At 41.2% G+C, this 24379-nt stretch overlaps 2 protein-coding genes across 10 annotated transcripts in view; one reads left to right on the plus strand and one right to left on the minus strand.

Moving 5' to 3' along the window:
- Nucleotides 1–104: 104 nt before the first annotated feature.
- On the plus strand, nt 105–1683 carry LOC148332354 (uncharacterized). The gene is made up of 3 exons (XM_088301632.1): nt 105–147; nt 221–1366; nt 1565–1683. Exons 1-3 carry the CDS (start codon nt 105–107, stop codon nt 1681–1683), a joined length of 1308 nt encoding a protein of 435 aa, XP_088157758.1.
- Nucleotides 1684–3004: 1321 nt separating this feature from the next.
- slit2 (slit homolog 2 (Drosophila)) overlaps nt 3005–24379 on the minus strand; it is an 82603-nt gene continuing 61228 nt past the window's right edge. For 3 of the 9 annotated variants that reach the window (XM_088301914.1, XM_088301915.1, XM_088301916.1), the window contains 25 exons: nt 22223–22240; nt 20664–20814; nt 20456–20530; nt 20112–20255; nt 19276–19419; nt 19036–19202; nt 18119–18251; nt 17539–17607; nt 17190–17261; nt 16780–16851; nt 16636–16707; nt 15454–15617; nt 14403–14435; nt 13942–14066; nt 13724–13821; nt 12387–12526; nt 11475–11498; nt 10123–10216; nt 9892–10029; nt 8357–8597; nt 8149–8279; nt 7915–8069; nt 7353–7707; nt 5849–6063; nt 3005–4572 (listed from right to left, as the gene is read on the minus strand). In XM_088301914.1, coding sequence (XP_088158040.1) covers nt 4316–4572; nt 5849–6063; nt 7353–7707; nt 7915–8069; nt 8149–8279; nt 8357–8597; nt 9892–10029; nt 10123–10216; nt 11475–11498; nt 12387–12526; nt 13724–13821; nt 13942–14066; nt 14403–14435; nt 15454–15617; nt 16636–16707; nt 16780–16851; nt 17190–17261; nt 17539–17607; nt 18119–18251; nt 19036–19202; nt 19276–19419; nt 20112–20255; nt 20456–20530; nt 20664–20814; nt 22223–22240 — 3287 coding nt within the window. In that variant the 3' untranslated portion in view covers nt 3005–4315. The remainder of the gene's footprint in view (nt 4573–5848; nt 6064–7352; nt 7708–7914; nt 8070–8148; nt 8280–8356; nt 8598–9891; nt 10030–10122; nt 10217–11474; nt 11499–12386; nt 12527–13723; nt 13822–13941; nt 14067–14402; nt 14436–15453; nt 15618–16635; nt 16708–16779; nt 16852–17189; nt 17262–17538; nt 17608–18118; nt 18252–19035; nt 19203–19275; nt 19420–20111; nt 20256–20455; nt 20531–20663; nt 20815–22222; nt 22241–24379) is intronic. The other 6 variants (XM_088301923.1, XM_088301922.1, XM_088301917.1 and 3 more) reach the window with 5 other exon arrangements.

Below are 24379 nucleotides of genomic sequence, written 5' to 3' on the forward strand. Positions count from 1 at the left end.
GAAGGGGTTTGTTGTGTCACTGACCCTTCACGCCCGCATCATGTAGACCTGTACGGGAACGTGTTGTTGTTCGTCATTCGTACTGGCTAGTAACCAGAAGCAGCATGTCATCCTCAAGCAAGCAAATGCCCCCCAAGACAAAGACAGGTATGTATTTTTGTCTCTTTCCTCCTCAATTTGAACAATTCAAAAAACACTCCCAAATTAATTTCAAATCCAGGTGGAAAGTCATGTTCCTCCTTGTCTGAGATCAGACTGGTTCTGCTGGGGAAGACCGGCAGTGGAAAAAGCTCCACTGCCAACTTTATCTTGGGCCGTAAAGTCTTTGATGCAAAAGTCAGCAGCTGTTCCATCACCCCGCGGTCTCTGAGGGCCTGCGGAGAAATCTGCGGAAAGCACCTGGTGCTCTTGGACACTCCGGGAATTCTGGACACTTCCCAGACTCTGAAGGAGGTCCGAAGAGAGTTAAGGAAGTCTGTTAGTCTCCTCTTCCCAGGACCACATGTCTTTCTCCTCATTATTCAGATCGCACGGTTCACTCAGGAAGAGAAAGAGGCGGTGTGTCAGTTCAAGCAGGCCCTTGGTTCTCACGCCCTACAATTGTCCGTTGTGGTTTTTACCCACGGAGATTGCCTGGAAGATGGAGTTTCTGTGAAACAATGTATGATAGACATGTGCCCATACCTGGAGGAACTGGTGACACAATGTCGCGGGAGGTTCTGCGTCTTCAACAACCAGAGCTCCGGGAGCAAGGAGCAGATAACCGAGCTTCTTGCCATTGTGGACCGCATGATGAAGGATAATGGCGGAACCTGCTACACCAGCAAGATGCTTCAGCGATCCGAGGAGGACCTGGCCAGCGTGCTTGGTCACAAAGAGAAGCAGTTGAAAAAGAAGCAGGAGGAAGAAATGAAAGTGAGGTATGAAAGAGAGGTTGAGAAACTTCAGCAAAAAAGGGAGCGAGAGATGGAGGAGCTGAAGAATGAACATGAGATCGAGAAGGAGGAAGAGAAACTAACAGATTTGGAGGGAAAAGCGATTGAGGCGATGGCAAGAGAGATGCCAATACATCTGAAGGAGGAAGAGAGGAGAGAAGCTCACCAAGACAGTTTGGAACAAGCAACGAACATACTTTTGGAAGTAGCAGTGAGGGAGAAGTATCTCGAACATGTTATGGAAGAGATGATGAAAATCCACAATGTGGAAAATGAAAGGAAAGAAATGGATATCAGACAGACAGAAGAAATGAAGAGAGAAGCTTTGCAAAGACTGTTGGATCAACTCTTCCAGAGTTTAGAGGAGAGGAAGAAAGAAGAAAGGGAGCCGAAGGAGCAAATGGAAGACTTACTCAAACGCCAGAGAGAGGACGAACGAGCGACACAAAAGGAAAAACCAAGAGCGGACAAAATAAATATAGACTCTCTCATGCAGCAGATTAAACTCCTCAAGGTGACGACAGAGGAGTATAAAAGCAGAGTAGCTAGGCTCAAGAGGCAGTTGGAGTGGAGTGAGAGACAATTTTGTTTAGTGTGTTCTGCGCAATTGAGCAATGTGATCATCAGGAAGAAACGTGAGTCACAGGACAGCCCTGTGATGCATGTGACTGGATTTGTGCAGGAGATGGGACTAGTGGGGCTCAACGCATCTTTGCATTTTGCCAGGAATGCATGTAGTCTCCAGTAATCACTAACACTAGTGACTAATAGTTCATAAATAGCTCATCATTATGCAACTTCCTGTCAATACGTTTTGATATAGCAACCTGAATTTTGGCTGTCAATTTAAAACCTTTGGACAACATCCACACATTGATGTCGTCAAGAGAAAGATCAATAAAAAGATCAATAGAGGATTAAAAAAAATAATTGATGCCTTTCTTTCGGCAAGTGCGCACCTTGTTTCCATCAGTGACTGTTCCGTGCGATTTAGTTATACGTAGCCCATTTCTAGCATGCACCTAGCTAGCTAGCTATGCCCCAGCTCAGGTTCCATCTGGACTATCAGAATGTTTTGTGGATCATCGGCTTCCTCAAAGAGTTTGTGAACAGTCAGATGTTGCTCACATGTTCACTGGCTCCCCGTTAGGGGTGCGTTTTTACGCACCTACTCTGCACACAGACGATTGTAGGTCGACGCAGCCAAACAGTTAAGTTTGCCGACGACACTGTCCTACTTTCCCTCAAGTCTCAAGTCCAGCTCTGCAGAAGTTCACATCGTGGTGTGATGATTTCTGCTTTGGACTCATTATACTGTATTTTCCAGACTATAAGATGCTATTTTTGTCCTAGATTTTGAACCCAGCAGCTAATACAATGGTGTTGCTTTTCTGTTGATATTTCTTTCACCAGTAGGGGGGGCTCTATAGTTCAGAAAATACACAAAATGAATCTTGATTTTTTTTCTCTTGGGTCTGTTCTGTGGCACTGTTTTAACAATCTTTTTGTGTAACTTTATGTGCATTCACAGTACAAAATCGTTCTATACATGCAGTAAACAACTAATTTTTTTCAACATAGAAAACTGCAGCTTATATACATGTGTGCCTTATAGTGCGGAAAATATGGCAAATAAAACTAAGGGCATGATTAGAACTTTTTCAAACAGAGCTAGTTTTAAACTTTAGAATACTAAAAGATTTACATTTTATTTTTCAAAAGTGAAAATGGATTGGCAATTTAATCTGTGTGATGTCTTTGACCCTGTGGCCTTTTCAATGACTCTGGAATAATCGTGTAAGAACTGAAATAACTTTGTAAAAATCTAACAAATCCAAAAATTGGTTCTTACTGGACACTGGAATCTGTAGAGTACTGAGTAACTTATTAAATGTTGCCCACAATTTCAGTTGTTGTTTTTCTAAATATACTTTAGTTATTAGAATTATCCGTGTAGTTTTTAATTCTCAATTGTATTTTGTTTATAATATAATACACACGCACACAAATAAAAAAAAATCTGACCAGGTTGATTATTGTGCCCAAAAAAAAAGCAGAGATAAAGAGTGTGAGGTAAATATTGGTTTTAATTAACAAACATCAGTCAGGTAACTGACATTAGTCTGGGGGTAGAGATGGGATCTATGAAGCACAATGCACACGTGTAGAGGTGGGGGACATATTTATCTGTTACACAAGGTGCCCCTGTACAGTCGGAGCAGGAGATTCTATATAACATACAGATCAGGATCCAAGTCTACGGTACAAAACTTAGCAGCAACATGTTAAACATCGGAGACCAAGGGGCTAACAAAGTAGTTTCATTTAGAAAAAGTCACAGTATCCTTTAAGCATAAATTTGTTAAAAAGGTAAAAACAGTTCTAGGCATCCTCTAGGGTCAATGCTACTCACAAGATCTGTGTTTCGTATACTCTAATATAAAGACCTTCTGGTAATGGCACAGTACAAACTCTCAGGAAACGTGACAAAAATATACACCGTCCTCACGTCACATTTGCAGATTAAAATGTAACAAAGGTCTCTGGCAAGCACAATAGATTCCCCCCCCCAAAACAAACAAACAAAACCAACTTCTCTTCAACAAAAAAAAAATAATAAAGGACACCATTATGTTAGTTCAGCTATCTTGACAGATTATGTATTTTTAATACAAAAATAAGGACAAATATAAATTAATATATATTAAAAGAATCAGAATTGATACATGGGGGAAGACCTACTTAAGTACAGGTATTTATGATACAATAAATACTCATGACTGGGGAGTACTGTATAGTGTATTGAACCTGGAGGGTAACAAATAACTCTTCTATGGGTGAGAGTGTTGTTCAGTAGCTGTATGAAAGAGTTTTGAGGATTGTGCACACAGTCGCTTGTGTGTGGTGCTGAGTCTACGGTACGACCAATTCAGGTTTCTCCTACGACTCACACGACTCTCAGAGGATGCCTGGGAAGACTTCAGGTCGACGCCAGAGACGTGTGGATCCTCCAGGGAAGAGATTGGCGGCGTCAACAGAGTCATCATGATCAAAGAAACGAAGTAGATGCAAGGAAAAAGTCAACTCTTTTTTTTTTTGTCTTTTTCTCCACTTCATAATAAAAAATAAGTCTGTTTTTGTACTTTACAATACAATTCAACATCCCCATCGAGGAAGCATCAATCATCAGTCCAGCACTGACAAGGAAAGAAACTGTGTTGTTTCTTTTTTTTTTTTTTTTTTTTTCTCAAGGTTTTTAAAAAACTGATGGAGGTTTTTGTCAGGGTCTCAAAGAAGGAGATGGGAAGCAAGTAAGGCGGGCAGGTACACGAAACATATCTTGCAAAGAGAAAAGTCAATTTTTTTTTCTTTTGTTTTTTTTATGTGGAACACTTTGTACAGCCACACTTGACAATTTTCTCCACTTCCTGAACAAAAGAGGAGCCGTCAGTGCACTGGAAAGTGTATTTCCTGCGTTTGCTGCGGAGGGGGGTGCAGCAGGTCCCTTGTCCTTCTGCCACCCCCGGGCAGCTGCCCCTGCACTCTAGACGGGAGACCTTCTCCTGGGTTTGGCACGCCGCGTAGCCTTGCTGTCTCTGGTAGACATCTCGGACCCGTTCACCTCTGCAGGCCACCTCTGGAAAATAAATAAATAAATCATTTTGATTACCCGCAATTTGGTCATGTCAGAAATGACATCTAAGCTGGATTTTAATGGCACAGAAGAACACAGAAAGAGTATAAAGAGCAGGCGTGGGCAAACTACGGCCCGGGGGCCACATGCGCCCCGTTAAATGTTTTAATCCGGTCCGCTGAACTTGGGAAAAAAAATTAAATAAATAAACCTTGCTAATGTTTTATTTACTAAATACTGTGGTGTGTCAAAGACATATATTTTGTTGTAATGCTTTTGTTCATTTTCATTTACTTTACTTTTCTCTGATGAGGTGAGGTTACCAAAACACTCCATCCATATGCTCCTGGTCCGGCCCCTCTGTCAAATTTTAGAACCCATTGTGGCCCGCCAGTCAAAAAGTTTGCTCACCCCTGGTATAGAATAAGATAGTAAGAATGAAGAGCATGTTAAATGAAAGGACTAAGACTCTTTTAAACCTCAGATGGGATAGGCTCCAGCACGTTTGTGACAATTGTGTGATAAGCGGATCAGATTATGGATGAATGGCTGTTTTCTTAAACATGAATTGTTTCAAGAGGACCAAATTAAGGCGTGTACAATTCACAGGTCTGAATAAATAAAGAATATTTTTTTTCTGTGAATTGAAATTGACTTAATGCATTTTGGAAAATTAGTATGGACACCTATTCAAAAATATCCTCTTAATCAACAAATTGTTATTCAGTTAATTTTTGGCCTTCCTTGCCTTTGAATTTTAATTTTTCTTACAAAGATGTTTTTTTTTTGGACAATTCTCTGCTTTCAGCTCTGTATTAACAATTTGAGGATGGGCTTTTTCTGTTGTCAGCAACACACAATAAGGCCCATTGCAAGCTAGTTCTAATATTTTTTTTTCTGTTTCTTAGTAGGTCTATCTAATTTAAAAAATATAAAACAAGATGCTCATGACGTGAAACAAGATATGTTAAATCACACGCAGTGGATGGACACTGTATGAACTACATGGGAGGATTAAAAAAAAAAAAAAAAAAACCTGACCATTTAGTCTCACCTGAGTTACCCCTCGTGTGGGATTAAGCGGAAGCTCGGATGAAGCTGATTTGGAAAAGCAAGGCAGTAGAAGTGTTAATGTAGAAACAAGAAACAGTGTTAGATGCACACACACATGCCAGCAGCTGTTTAGGGGGGATTTTCGCTTAACTAAAAAGTTATAGCTCAGAGTCCATTCCACGCATTACTTTATAACTGTCCATAAGCACAGTAATATGAAATCCACCTTTATCGCAAGCCTCTCCGGTGTAGCCGCTGTTACACTCGCAGTATGCTTTGCCCAGTCCGGACACTCTGCATTTGCCGTGTTTACAGTGAGACAGGCTGCAAGGATTGGTTGCTTCCTGGTCCTGCTCGTCACAGAGGACGCCGCTGAACCCGGGCTGGCAGCGACAGGAGTAAGAGTAGGAGTTGATGGCCAGGCAGGTGCCATGAACACACCTGGAGATGAAAAAAATGGTATCAAACATGTTCAGTAGATTGCAGGGATGTAGATAGAAGGCATGTTTGAACCTTCATGCAAAGTGGTGTCACTGTAGTCTAATTGGGAGGTGGTGGTGAGAACTCTTCCACTTTTATAAACATTTTGGAAATGACAGAATCAATCGTTATCCAGACATCAATTATGCAATAAAATTGAAGCTCCTCTAACTCTAACCTTAACCCCCTAAACTCCTAACCCAAGCCTTAACCCTAACCCCCAACCCTAACCCCGTAACCCTACACTAACCCTAAGCCATGACTCTCACCCTAAACCCAAACCATGACCCACTAACCCTAAACCCTAATCCTAACCCCAAACCCTCACCCAAATTTAACCCTAACTAAACTGCACTAACCCTAACCCACTAATCCTAACCCCTAAACCACAGGTGTCAAACTCAAGGCCCGGGGGCCAGATCTGGCCCGCGAGCTGATTTTATGTGGCCCGCAAAGGGGAAATCATGTGTGTCAACTTCCTGTTTCTAACACATTTATTTCACTTTTAACAACATTGAGATCTGAGATATTGTCGTTCATTTGTTAGCAATACTCCCCCTTTAAAATAAATTGTTGAACAAACAATTATTTCCTGGCTTCTGATTTCAAAATTCGCTAACCCATCAGTTTGTTTCGGTACGCGGTAACGTCATAACGGCCCTCTGAGGGAAACCATAAGTATGATCTGGCCCATCCACAAAAATGAGTTTGACACCGCTGCCCTAAACCCTAATCCTAACCCTAACCCCAAACCCTAACCCAAACTTAACCCTAACTCGAAACCCTAACCCTGCCTAAACCCTAACCCTAATGCTAACCCTAACCCCACACCCAAATTTAACCCTAACCCCAAACCCTAACCCAACTTCTAACCCTACCCCTAAAACCGAACCCTACCCCAACCCTAACCCCCCTAACCCTAACCCTAAACCCCAACCCGAACTCAAACTCAAACCCTAAACCCTTACCCCTTACCCATAACCCTAACGTTTGCGCATAACCCTAACCCTACCCCATTTTTACTAAAAATGTTTTTTTATTAAAAATTTGCACTGTGTAGCCAAGACATTGTTTTAAAACATTATTTACTTATTTAATTATTTCTTTATTTAAAAAATGTGTAACTTCTTTTAAAATATAAATTTAAACCAGTGCCCACTCCACCCCCGCGATCGCATGAGATAATGTAAATTAAATAAAACAGTTTTTTGGTCCTTAAATTTCAGTATTCACCAAATTGTTCCACTCACTTATTTCCATCACAGGGATTGTTGACTTGCTGGTCACAAACTGGTCCAGTCCATCCCGGGTGGCAGGTGCAGGTAAAGCCACGATGTCCCGTCGGATGGCAGTCCCCCTGGACGCAAGCACCACTCTGGCAGGGCTGGCAACCAGGCTCCACCCCTTGACCGAGCCACTGTCGAGTGGTGCTCTGTGCAGCCCTAGCATCTGCAGCTCCCGACCCCAACCCCGCTCCAAGGTCCTGGAGCTTCCCGTTGATGTAGAGGTTACGGAGACAGCCGTGGAAACTGGTGCCATTTCGTCCACCTGAACTGTGCTGCAGGGATGACAGCCCTCCGGATGATGTGGCACGCTCTGGCATACCTGGAACGCATTGGCACAATACAACTATGCGTCAGGAGAGCAGTTTGATTTACATTGTTGGAGATCTGAGCTGCAAAATATCATAAATAGTCGTCTCAGTTTTAGCCTCTGTGCAGTTTTACATCCCTACAAACCAACAATCAGAATAATAAACATATTGTTCAATGAATATGTGAACAAAGCATTATCAGCAGGTTCTGTTCTTACCTCCAAGGTAAAGTGGGGAGTCGATGTTGAGTGTGGACTGTTTACTGATGGAATTGATGGATTTCGGTGCCCCGCCATCGATGGACAGAGACAAAGTTTGGTCGGACGCTACCAATTCCACTGCATGGAAACTGCCGTCATTCACCGTCTCCACACTGAGGGACAAACAGTGCAAGCATCTGTCATGTAAAATCTGTCAGTGAAAGCGCTTTTGTTTGTTTGCGTTCCACATACCTGTATATGGCAGACGGAGGGTAAGAGCCAGCATCATAGCTGACCCGAAGGCGTCCCCGATAAAGTTCCATTGCAATGTGATCATTATCACCCTTATATAACAACACTCCGCTGTCCTCATCGGTAGCAATCTGAAAACACACCGGGACAGCTATGAGAAACCATGAGAAGTTGATAGCTGATAATTACAATCCAAAGTCATCCACACCTGCAGGCTAATGTTGGTCTGTGGTGAGATCAGATTGGAGGGAAGCTGCAGGTAAGACTTGCGGTCGACAAAGTTGACACTGACGAGCGTCTCGCAGCGCTCCCCCTCGTAGCCTTGGAGACATTGGCAGCGGGGGTCGGTTCCCATGACGACGCACTGCGCCCCGTTGAGGCAGTCGTGGTTGTCGCAGGGGCTGGTGCGAGGAAGGACCATCGGTGGGGACAAGTCGCAGAATAACCCACTGCAACACACAGATATAGAAATACGTATGATGTGCGTGCTGAGAAAACTAAATCGCTACCAGTGTTAAACACGCCCAATACCCTTAAAGGGGAAGTCAACATCTGAGCCCTGAGCAAGTGTGATGTCATTTTCAGTCGACAGAAATCACAAAATAGCCGCCCCCCTGACATGGCTAAAAACAAGTGGATTATATTGATTAAGTCATATTCCACAAATACAATATTAATAAGAGTGCCATGTTTTGACTAGTGGGCCTGCATAGAACATATTCTTATAATCTCGTTGCACACTTGAGTACAATGACAATAAAGGGATTTCTAATCTAAAGAAAGTTTTGGGGTTGACTTCCCCTTTAAAGCGGTTTCAAGTATATGCTTACACAGTCCCACCATTGATAAAATAAGAAACTACAGTGATGGAAAATAACAAAGTACAAATACTTAATTACTGTACTTAAGTACATTTTCTCAGAAATTTATCTCTATTTTTGTGACGACTGTTTACATTTACTCCCTACAGTTGAAATCATCGTTCTGTACATTCTATTCCTCACTTTGTCAAAAAAAGTGTTTTCAACGTTCGACGCATAGAAGGGATGTAAAAAAGAGAGGTAACGTGAATTAGGTTTCAAGACAAGATTTTGATCAAAATTTTCAAAATCAGAAGCCACCCGTAGGGATGAACCCCAACCAGGTAGCAGTAACAACAATGACACAACAGATTCATAGAAGCAAGATATTTCCTATTTAGAAGAATTGTTTGATGTCAATGACTTGTCACTTGTGACAGCCTAAAAACCAATAGCTTCTGGCTTTTAAAAAAAGTCTCTGATCTAATCTGAAAAAAAAAACACACACAAAAAGATAAGATGCATTTTTTTTCAGTTATCATTAGCTAATTTACCCCCCCCCCCTTTTGCCAAGTTAATAAAGTAAACAATGAGTATAAATTCCAGCAAGAATAAATGTTTACTTGAGTACCTAAATAAATTTCAGAACCTGTACCTTTCAATTTCTACTTCGTTAAGGAGTTGAATCAATACTTTACTGTTACCAGTTCTTTTTGACACAAGCAAATGAATCTGAGCTAGGATTCAAGACCAAACAAAAGATATGTCGAATCAACACCAGGGGGAGCTCTCCTCCTATAGTTTGAAAAGGAACTAGTCCCTGCTAACAAATCAATGGCGAATCAATTAAACAAAAAAAAAATTACAGCTGCTGGTTTACACAATTTCTATGAAAGATACTGGCTGCACAAGAGAATATCACGATGGAATTTGTGTTCCTCACCTGTAGCCCTCTGGACAGACACAGGTGTATCCGTTGACGGCATCAATGCACTGACCGCCATTCTGACACTTGTTTTCATCACAGTCGTTAAAGTCCAGCTCGCAGTGCTCTCCAATGTAACCTGGGGTGCACTCACACCTATGACACACACGTACACATGCATTAAAGCTTCTCTCATATAAACCCAGAAAATATTTACTGCATTTTTGTGTGAGTCTTTCGACTACTCACTTGTATCCCTGAGGGGTCAGAATGCACTTTGAATCGTGCTGACATGGGTTCAATTCGGGAGCGCAGAAATCCAATTTCTCTTCACACAGCTCTCCTGGGAACAAACACACAAAAACACACAGACATACTTTCAGCTCGAACAACTCAGACAAGTCAGTAGATACATGCGTCGGGACTGTGTGTGTGTGTGTGTTTTGGTTGATGGATGACTCTCTTGTGGGTAGGGCTAACGTAGAGGCCTGACAAATTATGATATTCCCAGGCGCACCCTCAAACTCAGAATTTTAAATTGATTAAAAGAAATCGTGAGGGAATCAAACCGAGCTCATGACAGCACAGCATCCACAATGGGGATAATTATAAAATCACTTGGGGATCTGTCTGTGATAGGTGCAGTCATGTGTTATATTTATGCCACTTTAGAACTTTTAGTGCTTGAAAGTGTTGTTAAAGTGTTTTTTTTATGTTTAGCGGAGAGTATTATGACAGCATTTTAAGTACACTGTATGTATATAAAAAAAGCAAGTTTCTTTTTTTCTTGTCTTTGTGGTGGGCTATTTTCAAAGGACATTTCTTAAAGGGGAGGTCAACCCCCCCAAAAAATCTTTGCAATAATATGTTCTATGCGCCTTCACTAGTCAAAATATGGCATTCTGTTTAACCTCACATTTATGGAATATGAGTGACGAAACAGGGGGCGGCCATTTTGTCACTTCTGTCGCTTGAAAATGACATCACAGATGCTCAGGGCTGAGGTAACGACCAATCACGGCTCAGCTGTTTTCAGAAACTGAAGGACTGACATGGCTGACACCAGGATTTTAATGCTAAACTCATATTCCACAAACACAAAATTAATCAGAATGACATATTTTGATTAGTGGGCCTGCATATAACAGTTTCTTGTAAATAAATCTTTTGGGGTTGACTTCCCCTTTTTGTTTGTAACCTTCCCATTTTGACCAATTATCCAACCTTAATATGGTCATTCTTCAAAATTCATCACCTATCTACAACTCTGCAATTACATATTTATGACATAATGGAACTGCAGTAAAAACACATTCCATTCCATTAATAATTTCCACTGCATTAGCAAAGTCATTGCACTAGAGGCTGGTCGTTTGGATAGCAATAATATACCGTATAATATACAGTATGCATTCGGCAGGAAGCAAAATTTAAAACAAAAGTGCTGCGTTAATAACAGCTGGAAATTGAAGACATGCAATTTGAACACAGTGCACAAGCATTATATGCCTGAATGAATCCCAAATTTCCAATTAGCACTGTTAAATCATAGAAGGACGGAAGGAGGAGGGAGAGAGGGACAGCAAGAAGAAGCAACTAACCTCTCTCCACCTCATTGGTAGCAGCTGCAACCACAGAAAAGACGGCGGATGGCGGAAAGCAGAGCGAGATGAGAGAAAGACAAATGACAGCGAGACAGAGAAAACACCGCCACAAAGGTTAGCAGTCACACGTGATTAGCACAACGCTAAAGCAGACACACAGCAGAGCAGTGTTAGAACTAGTAGAGCAGTTTTTCCCAACTGATGTGCCCTGAGAGATCATCAGGTGTGGCAGCAAGTTATCCAATTTCGCTTCATTACTCGGAAAGTAACACTGGTCAATAGAAAATTTTAACCAGCGATGGCTTTATGTGTCCTGAAATGTATATTTGACGCTGACTTCACTTGACTTTGCGTTTTATGTACTCTTTGTGAAATGTCCAAAAATGAGACACAATGCTGTCAAAGCCACACATGAATGGGGAGGAGCAACCTTTATCCTGGGTTGTTAGTGGAAGTTACAGAGTCTTCAATGCATGTGTGTGTTTGAACTTTTTGAGTGCATTTCTTCCCTAAATCAACTGTTCTGCGATCCATTCATTTCTAAATGTTGACCGATTAGTTTAAAGGGATATTTAACTGATTCAGGATCATAGTTTGTGGTATATTTACAGTTTAATCTATTAATCAAAGGCAACTATAAACCATTATAATGGGGTGCCTGTCAATTATTATTATTATTATTATTATTATTATTATTATTATTATTATTATTATTATGTTCTTTTTTTTTTATAAATACACAATAACTGTACATAAATCCCTTTTCAATCTATTTTTAAATGGTGATGTGCTGTGAGATTTTCTAGAGTAAAACATGTGCCTGGGCTCAATCAAGGTTGGGAAACAATGGAGGAGAGCACTGACGTGAATGTGCACGTGACCATGAAGACGCCATTAGCCATGTGTTACCTGTGTACTCTGGTGAGCACATGCACGTGTAGTTGTTGATTCCGTCGACGCATGTCGAGTTGTTCTCACAGTCGTTGTCTTCACAGTCGTCGATGTTAAGCTCACAAGAGTCGCCCTCAAAGCCCTCGGGGCACACACACCTGGGAGCAAACACGCGCACACACGCAAATAAACACACAATGCGTTGTCAGCATCATCTACATATTCCCAGAAAATAGTCATTACTCTGTTGACATGAGCGTGCTTTGAGTCTTTAAGTACTGTTCACACACACACACACACGCACGCGCGCATATAGAGCGCAGTCTGCGAGGTAAATTATGGGCCTAATAAAAGCTCTCATGCGGCATAGTTGGATTAATATCTCATTTTGTTGTCAACATCAGCCTCTCTCTGCGACTACCCACAGCCTCCCAATACCATCGAGGCAAACGTTACTGTACCAAAATGAAAGTACATATAAAAAGAGACAGATATTTTATTATAAAAATCAGGATTGAAGGTAAGGGTGCGATAGAGATGTGAGCTCCATGTAGTTTTATTGTCCGTGTAGGCAGTTCATTTCCTTACGGAGAAGACAATTAGCATCCCGCCTGCTGATAATAAACATCCCAATGACGAGAAGCTGGCCTACGCGGAAGGTTTCTCTCGCTTCGGAGAGCGTGGATTCCTTCCTGAGAGCGGCCATACATGCTGCTGAATGCTCAATAATCACAACAATGATTTAAAATGGGAGTGTGTGTAAATCACCAAATCTCCCCGCTGTGTGCTAAACTACTGATGAATCTAAAATGAAAATCACATGCAAATTGATCACATGTTGGATTGATAAATAGAAGTTTATCTTTTGAAGAGGTGTGTTTTAAAAGCATTGTAACACATACAATTTTTTGGTGATGAACGTTGGGCAAAAAAAAAAAAAAAATTGCATCCGATTTGAATGTAATTTCAAACTGAGGAAAATAAAAGCAACAAATCTGCACATGACCAGAAACTAAATTAAAAGTGAAAGTCAAGTCATGACTGATCTATTGATTTATCTTTGTTGTGACATCACATCGTCCTTTCTTTTTACTCAAGCATGAAAAGGGAACCCGGAACCCTGACCAGATTCTTCTTTTTCATCTTCTTCTTCTTCTTATTATTATTATTATTAAATTCGGACTCTGCATTAAAATCAAATCACCTTGGGAGAGTTGAATTAGTTTATTTTTTTTTTATACAAATTTGGGGATACTGAGGGTTGGGAAATAATCTCTTGATTTAAAGTCTTTCTTATAATAGCTGCATTAATGATGACTAATGTTTTGCATTTTGAAAAAAAAAAATCCTCTCACCAGAAACTACTCCCTTCGCCTTCCTTTAAATGACAAGTTCCTCCATTCTGGCAGGGATTACTGATGCAAGCATGGATGGGCTCCTCACAGTTCGGGCCCTTGATTAAAAAAAAAAAAAAAAAACAAAACAAAACAAAAACAGATTTTAATCATTAAAATCCTCACAAACATGTTAATGCGTCAGTATACGCATGAGATGCTCAAGACGGTGTGTGTACCTTAAATCCATAAGGACACGTGCAGCGGTAGTAGTGCACCGGGTCATTGAAGCACGTGCCGTCATTCTTGCACGGGTTGGACAGGCAGGGCTCGCATTTAGCCTGAATGCTGATATCTACTGGGCCTGTTTGATGCAAACACATCACATGGAGCGAACACCACGCAGATCGTCAGTTTGCATAATTAGCAGCTCAGATAAGAACGGCAAGGCCGACTGCTCGGACACGCACACACAAACACGCGTACGCAAACACGCACACACACTCACGCACAGACATTGACTTGCACTGAGTGAGCGTCTTTTGCTTTTAGCAGTCAGAACAAAACACAAGGTCCAAACATGGGGGGGCCAAAGGGGGAAGGAGTCCAGGTGGATAAGACAAGGGAAAATCAGGTCGGGTCAATTTCAAGGAAGTAGGGGAGGCGTGACTGAGGAGGAATATGTGATGGGCTACTTTACCTGGCACCAGAAAACCACAAGGCCCCGGGACTTCTACAGTGCGTCAGTTAGATTAAGTTAAAAATAGGATTCAGTGATGTGATCAGTGTCATGAGTGATTCAGAAAAAGGTCAGAGTTCACATTCAGTAGTAGTAGTTCAATAGCGATGAGATTCAACCAAAACGTCGCTCACAAGTAAATTTATGCCTTAACATTTCCATGTTCACTTGAAGCTCATGTACGGCAACTTCAGACACCACCAGACAATTAAAAACTCTCATCAAATGTGTTTTCTCGGCAAAACTCAATTGTAATCGTCGGCTTGTTATCTCCTCTTGGAGTCCTCAATCGCGCTCATTGCGAAGATAGTCTAGACGAGTATAGTGGAAACTAGAAAGCAGAATGGCCCCAAGATCGTACCATCCAGAATTTAAGCATTAATTCCAGGAAAAATATGCTAGTCGTAAAAATACCTCTAAATTCCGAACATGGTCATGCATGACATCAGAATATGGTAAAACCTCAGTGTACATCGTGCATTAAGGATTTTTGCGGCTTCTTTGGTTCACAAAAGATGGACCAAGATCAACAACGCTCTTTTACGAGAAGAAGAAAGTGAGAAGAAAAAATAAATAAACGCTGTTACATAACGGGGCTTCACATTTAAGCGGTATCTCTCGAGCTTTACACTACATATTGTTAATACATTTTGTTAGAGTGCTTTAATCCTTTTTACCATGAATGGTGTGAACTTTTTACACTTGTGTGACAGTAAACAAAAATAAAAGTGACATGGTGACGTGCATCTGTGCTTTAATTTCTCAATATGCCTAGATAATATTTCATTGTTTTTATGTTTTACGAATGGGTTTAACTTATTTTAATTGACAACATTTCCTGTTGCCTTTTTATGATGGCGACAGGTGGGCTCTCGAGTACATTATTTCTATTTCTTTTATTTCCCACTAGAAAAATAGTTTCAAAATCCAAAATAATCAGCGGTTCCATCCTAGAATTGATTGTGTTCTGCCAAATAAGTAGAGTAAAGCAGCACACATTACGCATGCGTACCTGTACAGGTGAACTTCTTGGAAGGCGTAGTGAGCAGCAGTTTGTCGGTCATGTCGCCAGGTCCTGCACAGCGGGCGATGCCGGGCTCCTTGTAGCCGCTCTTCACCCAGTCGGACAACCACTGCATGTGGCAGTCACAGTGCAGAGGGTTTGCGCCCAGAGCCCTGCCACAAACGCGCACACTCAATGCCGGGTCATATTCAAGTGTTTTGTTTTAACGGTTCAAACTTTTTGATTTTATAGCATTATTTTGACAGACAGAGAGAGAGAGAGAGCCGCAGCACTTTGACAAATATTTGGAATATAAGTTAGGAGAGAAGAAGGGTTGCAAATCAAAATGAGCTCAACAGGTTTGTGAGAATGGATGTGGGCCTTTCTTTTTTTTCTGAGAAGTCGGGAGTTTTTAACTGCAGGGGAAGACACAGTTTTGAAGCTACACCTGCATCATCTTTTGAGGTCTGTGACTTCTACAAGATCCAAATGAAGTTATATTTCATATCATTACACTGTAGATGTTGATACAGTCTTAATTTATTGTTGAAATACAGAATAATGAGCAATTTGGACAAATATTTTCGTATACATATTCCATTGACAGGTCACTGAAGACAGACTGCAAGGTCTCACGGTTGTGTTTACATTCCAGTGGGAATGTAGGCATTCACTCACTTTTATTTTTGCAATGTTATGACCCTTTTCTTGTAATATTATGTATTTTTTCTCACAATGTTTTTTTTTTTCCCCCCATCACAGTTTTACTATTGTTTTCGTTGTGGTTGTAACACCTTTATAAACTCAAATTGTGTGGGATCAGAAAACATAAAAACACGTCATCAAATTGGAAAATACGATAATGGCGGACCGAGTTCCCATATAGATCTACATTAGTGGTGCAACAGAAACAACTCTCAGTGTGACGCAATGCAGTTTTATTCTAACTACAATCATGCAAATATTGTTACATTTTTGCTGCTTTTGTAAAGGCAAACTCTTAAAACACTGAAATCCAATCCACTGATTGGATTTCAGTATTTTGGATTTCAGTTGGATTTCTGACCCAAAATTGTGTTCATTTCTGTTTTTAGAGTGCATAATTTTTGCCAGAGCTCTTGTATTGGATCTCATTAGCTTTAATGGTATACCCCAAAAAGTGGAGAGTGTGTGTGTGTGTGTGTTGCTCACAAGTGTGAAAGTGATGAGAGATCTTTGAAGGCTCCTTCTGGTATGAGCGATATATCGTTTCCATGGAGGGACCTGAGAAAGAGAGTTTAGTGAGAAAAATCTGGCTCGGCTTCTGCAGTCCAGCTCAACTTTGATGATACTCACAGCAAACGCAGAGACTTCAGTCCATCAAAGGCCCTCACTGGGATGCACCGCAGACGGTTGTAGCTCAGGATTCTTAGGACACAAATTAAAACATGTCGACATGGAGACACGGGCGCAGACTTGTGACGAGATACTTTGTTTTTTGTTGTGATTTGCAGCAATAGTTATTATGCTCTCTTTGGACGGATGCAAATATGAATGCATCACAAACACACACACACACACACAAACACACCCCATCCTCTGCTTGACATGGTTATCAATTTGCATGGAGCTTGATTGTTGTTTTTTCTTTACTAAATTATAGATTTAGCAGAAGACGGTGTATAAATTCGGAAACCACTCCAAAACACACTCGCACACGCGCTAACACACACAGAGCAAAGGGACTGGTGTAAAGCCAGACTCACAGGGTAAGCAGCTCGGACATATTACTGAGGCTGTGGTTGGACAAGGTGCTGATCTGGTTGTTACTCAAATCACTGAAAAGGAAACAATAACAAGAACATAAACACACACACACACACATGCCGTTCTGTCAACACATGCCTCAGCAAATGCACAATCCTTATGCGAAACATAATGCTCTTATTCACTCCGTTGTTCACGCATTCCGAGTGATACAGCACAGATCTGACAAAATACCATTGGGTTAGTTTTGGCAGAGTGCAAGACCACAAGGCCCAAGTACACTCTATATTATAAATGTGAGTATTATATCGCTCCATGTAAATGCGGAATGTGAGCACGGACACTTACATGAGTGTCAAGTGTTTGTAATCGGAGAGTTCCACGGGAACCTGAGTGAAGTGGTTCCCATCCAGATACCTGACAGGCGGATAGAGAGAAAAACGAGAGAGAGAGAGAGAGAGCAAATGAGAAGGAAGAAAAACGTTATTTAATCATGTGGGAAATTCCTCATCTCCAGCAGAGTGTGCAGTCATTTCAGCGCGAGCCATGATAAACACCGGAGTTTAATATTCCCACAGGCATCCTGTTAGAGTTCAGGAATCGTCTCTCTGAATTGCTTTCACACACACACATACATCAAGCAGAACTCCTGCTCTGCTCTTATCAACTCATAATATTAATCCCTTATGTTAATAATGCGAAATGGCATGATGAAAGGTCTTACTTTTTCTGCCTAATTTTTGCACTCGTGGTTATCACGTTTGAAGTGCAGTTAAAAGGTTTGGGGTTTTGGACGCAACTAATAAAGTAGCGGCAAGATCCAAACTGAATCAGCACTGCGCTCATGAAACGTTATCAGGTTGGCTGATGAGAAATGGGCCTGTTGCAACGGCTGCAATATAGATTGACTGAACATGAAGTCACTCACAGCTCCGTGGTTTCTTTGGGCAGGCCTTTGGGCAGAGTGCTGAGGCCCTTGTTGCTGCAGCGCACAACCGTGTCCAGGCATGAGCACTCCGCTGGGCACCTCAGCACCGGAGAGCAGCTGTTGTCATCATTACCTGATGGAGCCGATCAGGGAGACCAGAGGAAGGAAGGTGGCTTTATTGAACGCTTGCACACACACACACACACCTACCGCTGAAATTTATGTTTAAACTGATAATCTCGTATTTGGAATGTATGCAATGACAAAAGAGACGATTACAAATCCAGTTTTCCCGTTACTACTCGTTAATATGGTTTAGTTAGAATTAACAATGTCCGAAGGGTATTATTATCATTTTTTTAATTCAGTTTTATCCAATCTACATTTATAATAATAATTAAAAAAAATGCTTTCATAAAGGCTATTTTTAATCACAAAAAATAGCATTAGCACTATGAGTGGTAAAACAAAAATTGGTTAATTACTAATTACTGTTCATACTATAGTAGAGGTGCAATGAACATTGGATTAGTTAATAACTAATCCATTATCAAATTAATTGATAATTATTTTGATCATTGATTAATCGTTCAGAGACCTTGTTTAAGATTGTCCAAATGGAATTTCAGCCTCTCAACAATATTCTCGTATTTCTTTAGGATTTTATCACTATCAAGGCTTATAATGTGAAACGTGTTAACAATTATACCAAACAGATAAAAAACATTGATCAAATTAGTTGCTTTTTTTTGAGAAAGTAATTGAATTAGAAAGACTACTAATACATTTTCAACAGGGTAACCAATTCCATTTCCAAATTCATCTTCCCAACTCTGGGTACCACTGTGATGGAAAACAGAAAGAAGCTAACAAAGAATATCCTCCAGAGATGCAGATCAATTCTCGCTCCGTCTTACCTTCTTCACAAGCAAAGTCTTGAACAGCCACATCCTGGATGGGAATCTCTTTCAGGAAATAAGGACTCTGGCAGCGAGGGTTGCCCGTGACGATGCGTTTCCTCCTCAGCCAATCACCGAGCCAAGCCAGATGACAGTTACAGTTGAACGGATTGGCCAGAAGGTTGCTAGAGATCAGAAGGGGTCCAGTCAAGTATTATTTGGATTCGTTTATTTTTTATTTGTTCTGTTTGTACTCACAGAGTAGAAAGAGAGTGCAGCGTGTCGAACGCTCCCGGGTTCATGGAGGTGATCTGGTTGTCGTAGAGCGACAGCAGACGCACGGAGCTCAGGCCCACAAAGCTACTGTTGCTCACGCAGCTGATGCGGTTACTCCGTAGCATGCTACTCACACACAGACACACACACACACACACCCCAACACACAAAGTTAAAATGGCTGTTCAAACATTGCCACAATTGAATATTTTGACTGGATACGGTACACAATATCAACAAACTGTACTGGGACTTTAAGAAATTACAAAAAATAGATGAAAATCTCCTCTACTCTTCTCTGAAGTTTTTTGATTACATTTTCAAGTTGATCCATTCAATGGTTACAATAATTTTGGATTTTTCATTATCGTACATTATACTTCATTACTATAGTCTGAATTAGTCTTTAGATCGGGTTTATTAGGTTTCATTTTATTTTTTTTAGTTTCAGTGTTAGTTTGAGTTTTATTTGAATATACTTAGTATTTGTGGACAAGACAAAAAAAAAAGCATACTAAGTGTCATAAATAAATTAAATTAAAATCCCCAAACAGCTGTTTGACCTTCTTACTTCTGTTAGACTACCAGAATGAATACATTTCAAATGACTCTCGATCAAATCCACCAACATCGTGTTAAACCACTTGCGCCACAACTTAGACCCGCTTCCACCAAATCGTCAAGCTTCAGTTTGGAACTAGGAGTCTGTCCTTTCATAATTGATTAATTGATTAAGAGTTGTGCGTCAGAATTTCCATCCAGATGGTGTATTTGCAAATGCAACCAATGTGTGTGTGTGTGTGTGTGTGTATACTCACAGTGTGCGCAGGCCACCGAGTCCCTTCAACATGCGGTGATGTACATTTTCCAATCTGTTGGAGGTCAAAATCAGCTCATTGACCCCTGAAGCTCCTTCGAAAGTGCCCTCCTCTATGTCAGTGATGCGGTTATTACTCAGGTTACTTGAGCAGGAGGAAGAAGAGCAAAGAAAACATAAAACAAAATGTGAGGCATTTGAGGGTGCAAACAGGGGAATTCAGCTAACATGAAAGAAAGATGAAGAAGAAACCCTCTGTAAAGACGACTGTTTTCCCTTCATGACCTGAACGTGACTTTTGTTTAGCGACTATGCTCCGGTTAGGGCTCACTACGTCTGACTCACATCTTCCTCAGTTGGGGTAACTTTTTGAAGATCCCAGTCGCCTCAAGGACAGTAAATTCATTGTTGTTTAGACGCCTGAGGGGAGAAAGACAGAGATAGAATATGTTTAGAGGAGAACCACAGAGAAGAAGGAGAAGGAGATGAAGGCTCTTCGTAAAGCCACACGGTGATGGATGCACTTGGTCGTCAATTGCAGTAAGTGACTCACAGTTCGGCAGTGTATTGAGGGATGTGGTCTGGTATTTTGGTGAGTTTTTGGTTGGAGCAGTCCACTGCGGTGCCCTCGCAGCGGCACTTCTCAGGGCAGGCCAGGTCGGCGAAGCAGTCCCCTCCCAGCTTGCTGCGGTAATCCTCCGTACCTGGTTACAATCACGAGCGCAGCGTCACTGAGCTGCCAGCATGACGAGCATGCAAGAGTCCAACCCCAGCGTTTGCCGGTAATCACCTCAAAAGTCATCAAAATGTGCATACAAACAAAATCAAAATCAGAAGCTACATTCAAAATGCTGGCACACGTTGGCGCTCGTGTCATACAGGAAACACACACACACACACACATACAGTTGTGGGAGACAGACTGCTGTGTCTTGCATCTTGGCCATGCTGTAGGGATGGGCAGGGCCGTTCCATGGTGCTTGACAGAACCATGTTCCACTTTTAGGAACCTGGCAGCCACATGGTTAGATCAAGCACAAAGGAACAACCTGCTGACTGACTGCTCCTCCGCCGGAACACGGGGATGGGGAGGGGGGTAGTGGCAGCGAGCGAGAATGGGGCAGAGGAAAGGAAGAGTCGTTTCCCACAAAGTTTGCAAAAAAAAAATAAATAGAATAAATAAATAAAATAAAATAAAATCTGCATGGAAATTTGTGTCACAAGGCCAATTTTTACTGCCCTTGAGAGTGGATGATTGAACAGTGAGATACTTTGTTCGCAACTGGTGTCATGCTTCCGAATAACAGAAAATAGAGTCTTCATGAAAAATATGCCTCTAATACTGTGGTGGGCAAATTATGACGTAAGTACGTATGTATTCACATCAGCAGCCAAAAAGCATGCTGTTATATAGATTAAACTGAACTACGGACTCTGGAAATTGGTGTGTAACCGGCCTTTTAAAAGCGTAAAGCTCGATTTCTTATTTTTAATGCAATTTTAGGATGAAAATACATCATGGCAGCACAGAAAAAAAAATCACTTTTGTTTTGAGAGCAAACTTGTGAGAATCGTCTTATAAAAAGAGAGAGCGATGGGAGGAGATGCCAGTCAGTTTGGTCCAAATGCAAACGGAAAGGAGTTGAAGGATGTTGTTGGAAAGGAGTGGAAAAGTGACAAAAAAACTGAGGAATGAGGAGCAGAAGGCCACCTTCAAGTGAATGGAACGAAAGAAAGAAGAGGAGAGGGAGGGATGGAGGGAGGAAGTCGAAACCAGGAAGGATCAATCAGAAGCAGGTGTGGGAGGGAAGACTCTGCAATGCAGGAAGACGTCCGGATTCACAGACACAAGAAACAGGAAGTAAAAGTAATTGCACGAGCGGGAGGAGAGTTACAGCACCATTGAAACCAAGAGAAGCTCAGTCTTCCAGGAACACACAAACACACACGCACACACACAGAAATAGATAAACCATTATGTGTTGGGACCACTGTCACCTTGTTGTTGTTTAGAAACGGACACGGGGAGGCACAGGGGTCAGGTCAAAGGAGAGAGGATAAGATGCGCTTTGACGCAAAATGGCGTCTATTTTGTGTGTGCGTGTTACTTACAGCCGACATGGTGTACTCCTGAGTGTGTGAGAGAGGCAGGACAGGGGAGAGAAGAAGGGAGTTTACTTATTTATTCACACAGGAGGCAGAAAACTGAGAAGAAGTGGAGAAATGAAAGTTTGGCCACTGTGTGTTTTTTTTTCTTTCAGTCAGTCATTCATTGAGTCTTTTTTTTTCTTGTTTCAGGCAATTCATGGGGGATTTGTGAGTGTGTTGGCAAAACATGACACTTGTATCCAACACGTATTTGCTTCCTCTACAACCACAATCATCATATTCAAATAACAGCTGTGTTTCAATTCAAACAGTAAATTACCGTAGTGATTTTAAAAATAATAAAAAAATATTTTCTTTTAAATACAACTCTTGTATCGGATCGTCTCAGATTGTGTGGATGTACTCCACTCGCACTTCCATCCAAATAATCTCCAACGAGTCAATGACGACGTCCACTTTCAATTATTGAAGCCGTTAACAAGCAACAGAATCTATTGTGCCGCATGTAAGGATTGTAATCAGAATGATCTGCCTGAATGTTTAGTCAGCTTTTAAACAAGCTCTTAAAATATTCATCATTTCTCTGCATGTGGTATCTGGGCTTTAAAATCTCTCTCCCCCGGTGAGCTTCAGAGTTACAGTAATGACTGCAGTGAACACACAATCACGCCACACGCGCGCACACGCCCTATCAAACACACACACACACACGCAGGCACACACACTGCGCTCGGTGTGCTGCTGCAGTAATGACCGCCAGCAGCATCCTTACAACTGATGTGAGATTTGCATATTTCCCAGTACCCATCTGTGCATGGCAAGCGTGTGACCTTTTGATGTTGCGCAGTGGACAAAACAGGCAAAGCTGCTGGCCGACACACAATTTGTGCCTACGATGTGGGCTGCTGGTTAATAAAGTTTGTCGTATTGCTCCACAGGTTCACGTGCATGTGCGCAAAGTCTGACGTGCAAAGCTTGCAAATTAAATTGTCACTCGTGTCATTAGAATGGGTGCAGTGAGTGGGATTAATGCAGTACGTGATGCATTCAAGTGTAAGGCCATGATCACATGACCACAGGCATTTAGAAATAATGCACATATGCGTTGTGACCTTTCTTCCACACAGAAATTGTTTCGGGGCAATAAAAATGATGATTTTGAAAAAAAATTGATGCGAGGGTTAAGACTTTCGGAAAAAAGGTCGACCGCACCACCTGTTCGGGAAACTTGAAATTCTTGAAGGGGCACTGGCTCCAGGAGATGTTACAAGGATGAAGTATTAATATTATGAGAATAAAGTCTGACTTAAGAATAATGTTGGAATTGGAATAGGTGAATGTCAAAATTCCAACAAAAATGTAAATGGGCCAATCAGGGGCCAGCACTCCCTCTCCAGGGCCACATATTAAATAAATTTTTCTTTTTTTTTTTTTTAAATCGGTGATGCAAGTAAACTCTCACTCTTGATTATTTTTTGCACTGGTTCTGAGTCTGCCCTTGTTCTTTTTTTCTCTAGCATATCAGATTTTAATGATAATAACACTAATAATAATAATAATAATAATAATAATAATAATTATAATAATACATTAATATTGTAATTTATGTTAAATTATGGGTTATGTTTGGCAACAGGTGCATTTGCAATTTTCTAAAACTTCCTAGCTATAAATTGCAACACATTCTAAAACTGAAAATACACTCAGCGGCATATAAAGCCATCTCTGAATAAATCTTAATGTTCCTGGGGTGTTTGGCATATATATGTATATATGTGTACAAGTTGGCATCATCTCACAACAATTCATGATTTGAACATATTCAAACACCGTTTAGTATAAGCGCACGTTATTTCCGTCACTATATTGAGGAACAGTAACGCCTATGTCGCTTTTTCAGGCTTCTCACCACATAATTAGCAGTTAACTGCTATAAATTACAAGTTGACAAGGACAATGAATGGACGGGATGCGTCTTTTGAACCAAGAGAGGGGTGGATACGCCGTTTCTGTGTGCATGTGGACTTAGCACAAGTTAGCCCGTTGTGTGAAAATTGGCAGTGTTGTGTGAAGAATTTGAAAGGTGTCAGTGAAAGCACGGCACTCCAAAGCGTGACTGGATATTGTTTTTCGGTGATGTACAGACGCACACACGCCACT

Source organism: Idiotropiscis lumnitzeri, chromosome 8 (genome assembly GCF_059441095.1).
Source record: "Idiotropiscis lumnitzeri isolate Australia: NSW breed Sydney's pygmy pipehorse chromosome 8, RoL_Ilum_1.0, whole genome shotgun sequence".
Taxonomy (NCBI): Eukaryota; Metazoa; Chordata; class Actinopteri; order Syngnathiformes; family Syngnathidae; genus Idiotropiscis; species Idiotropiscis lumnitzeri.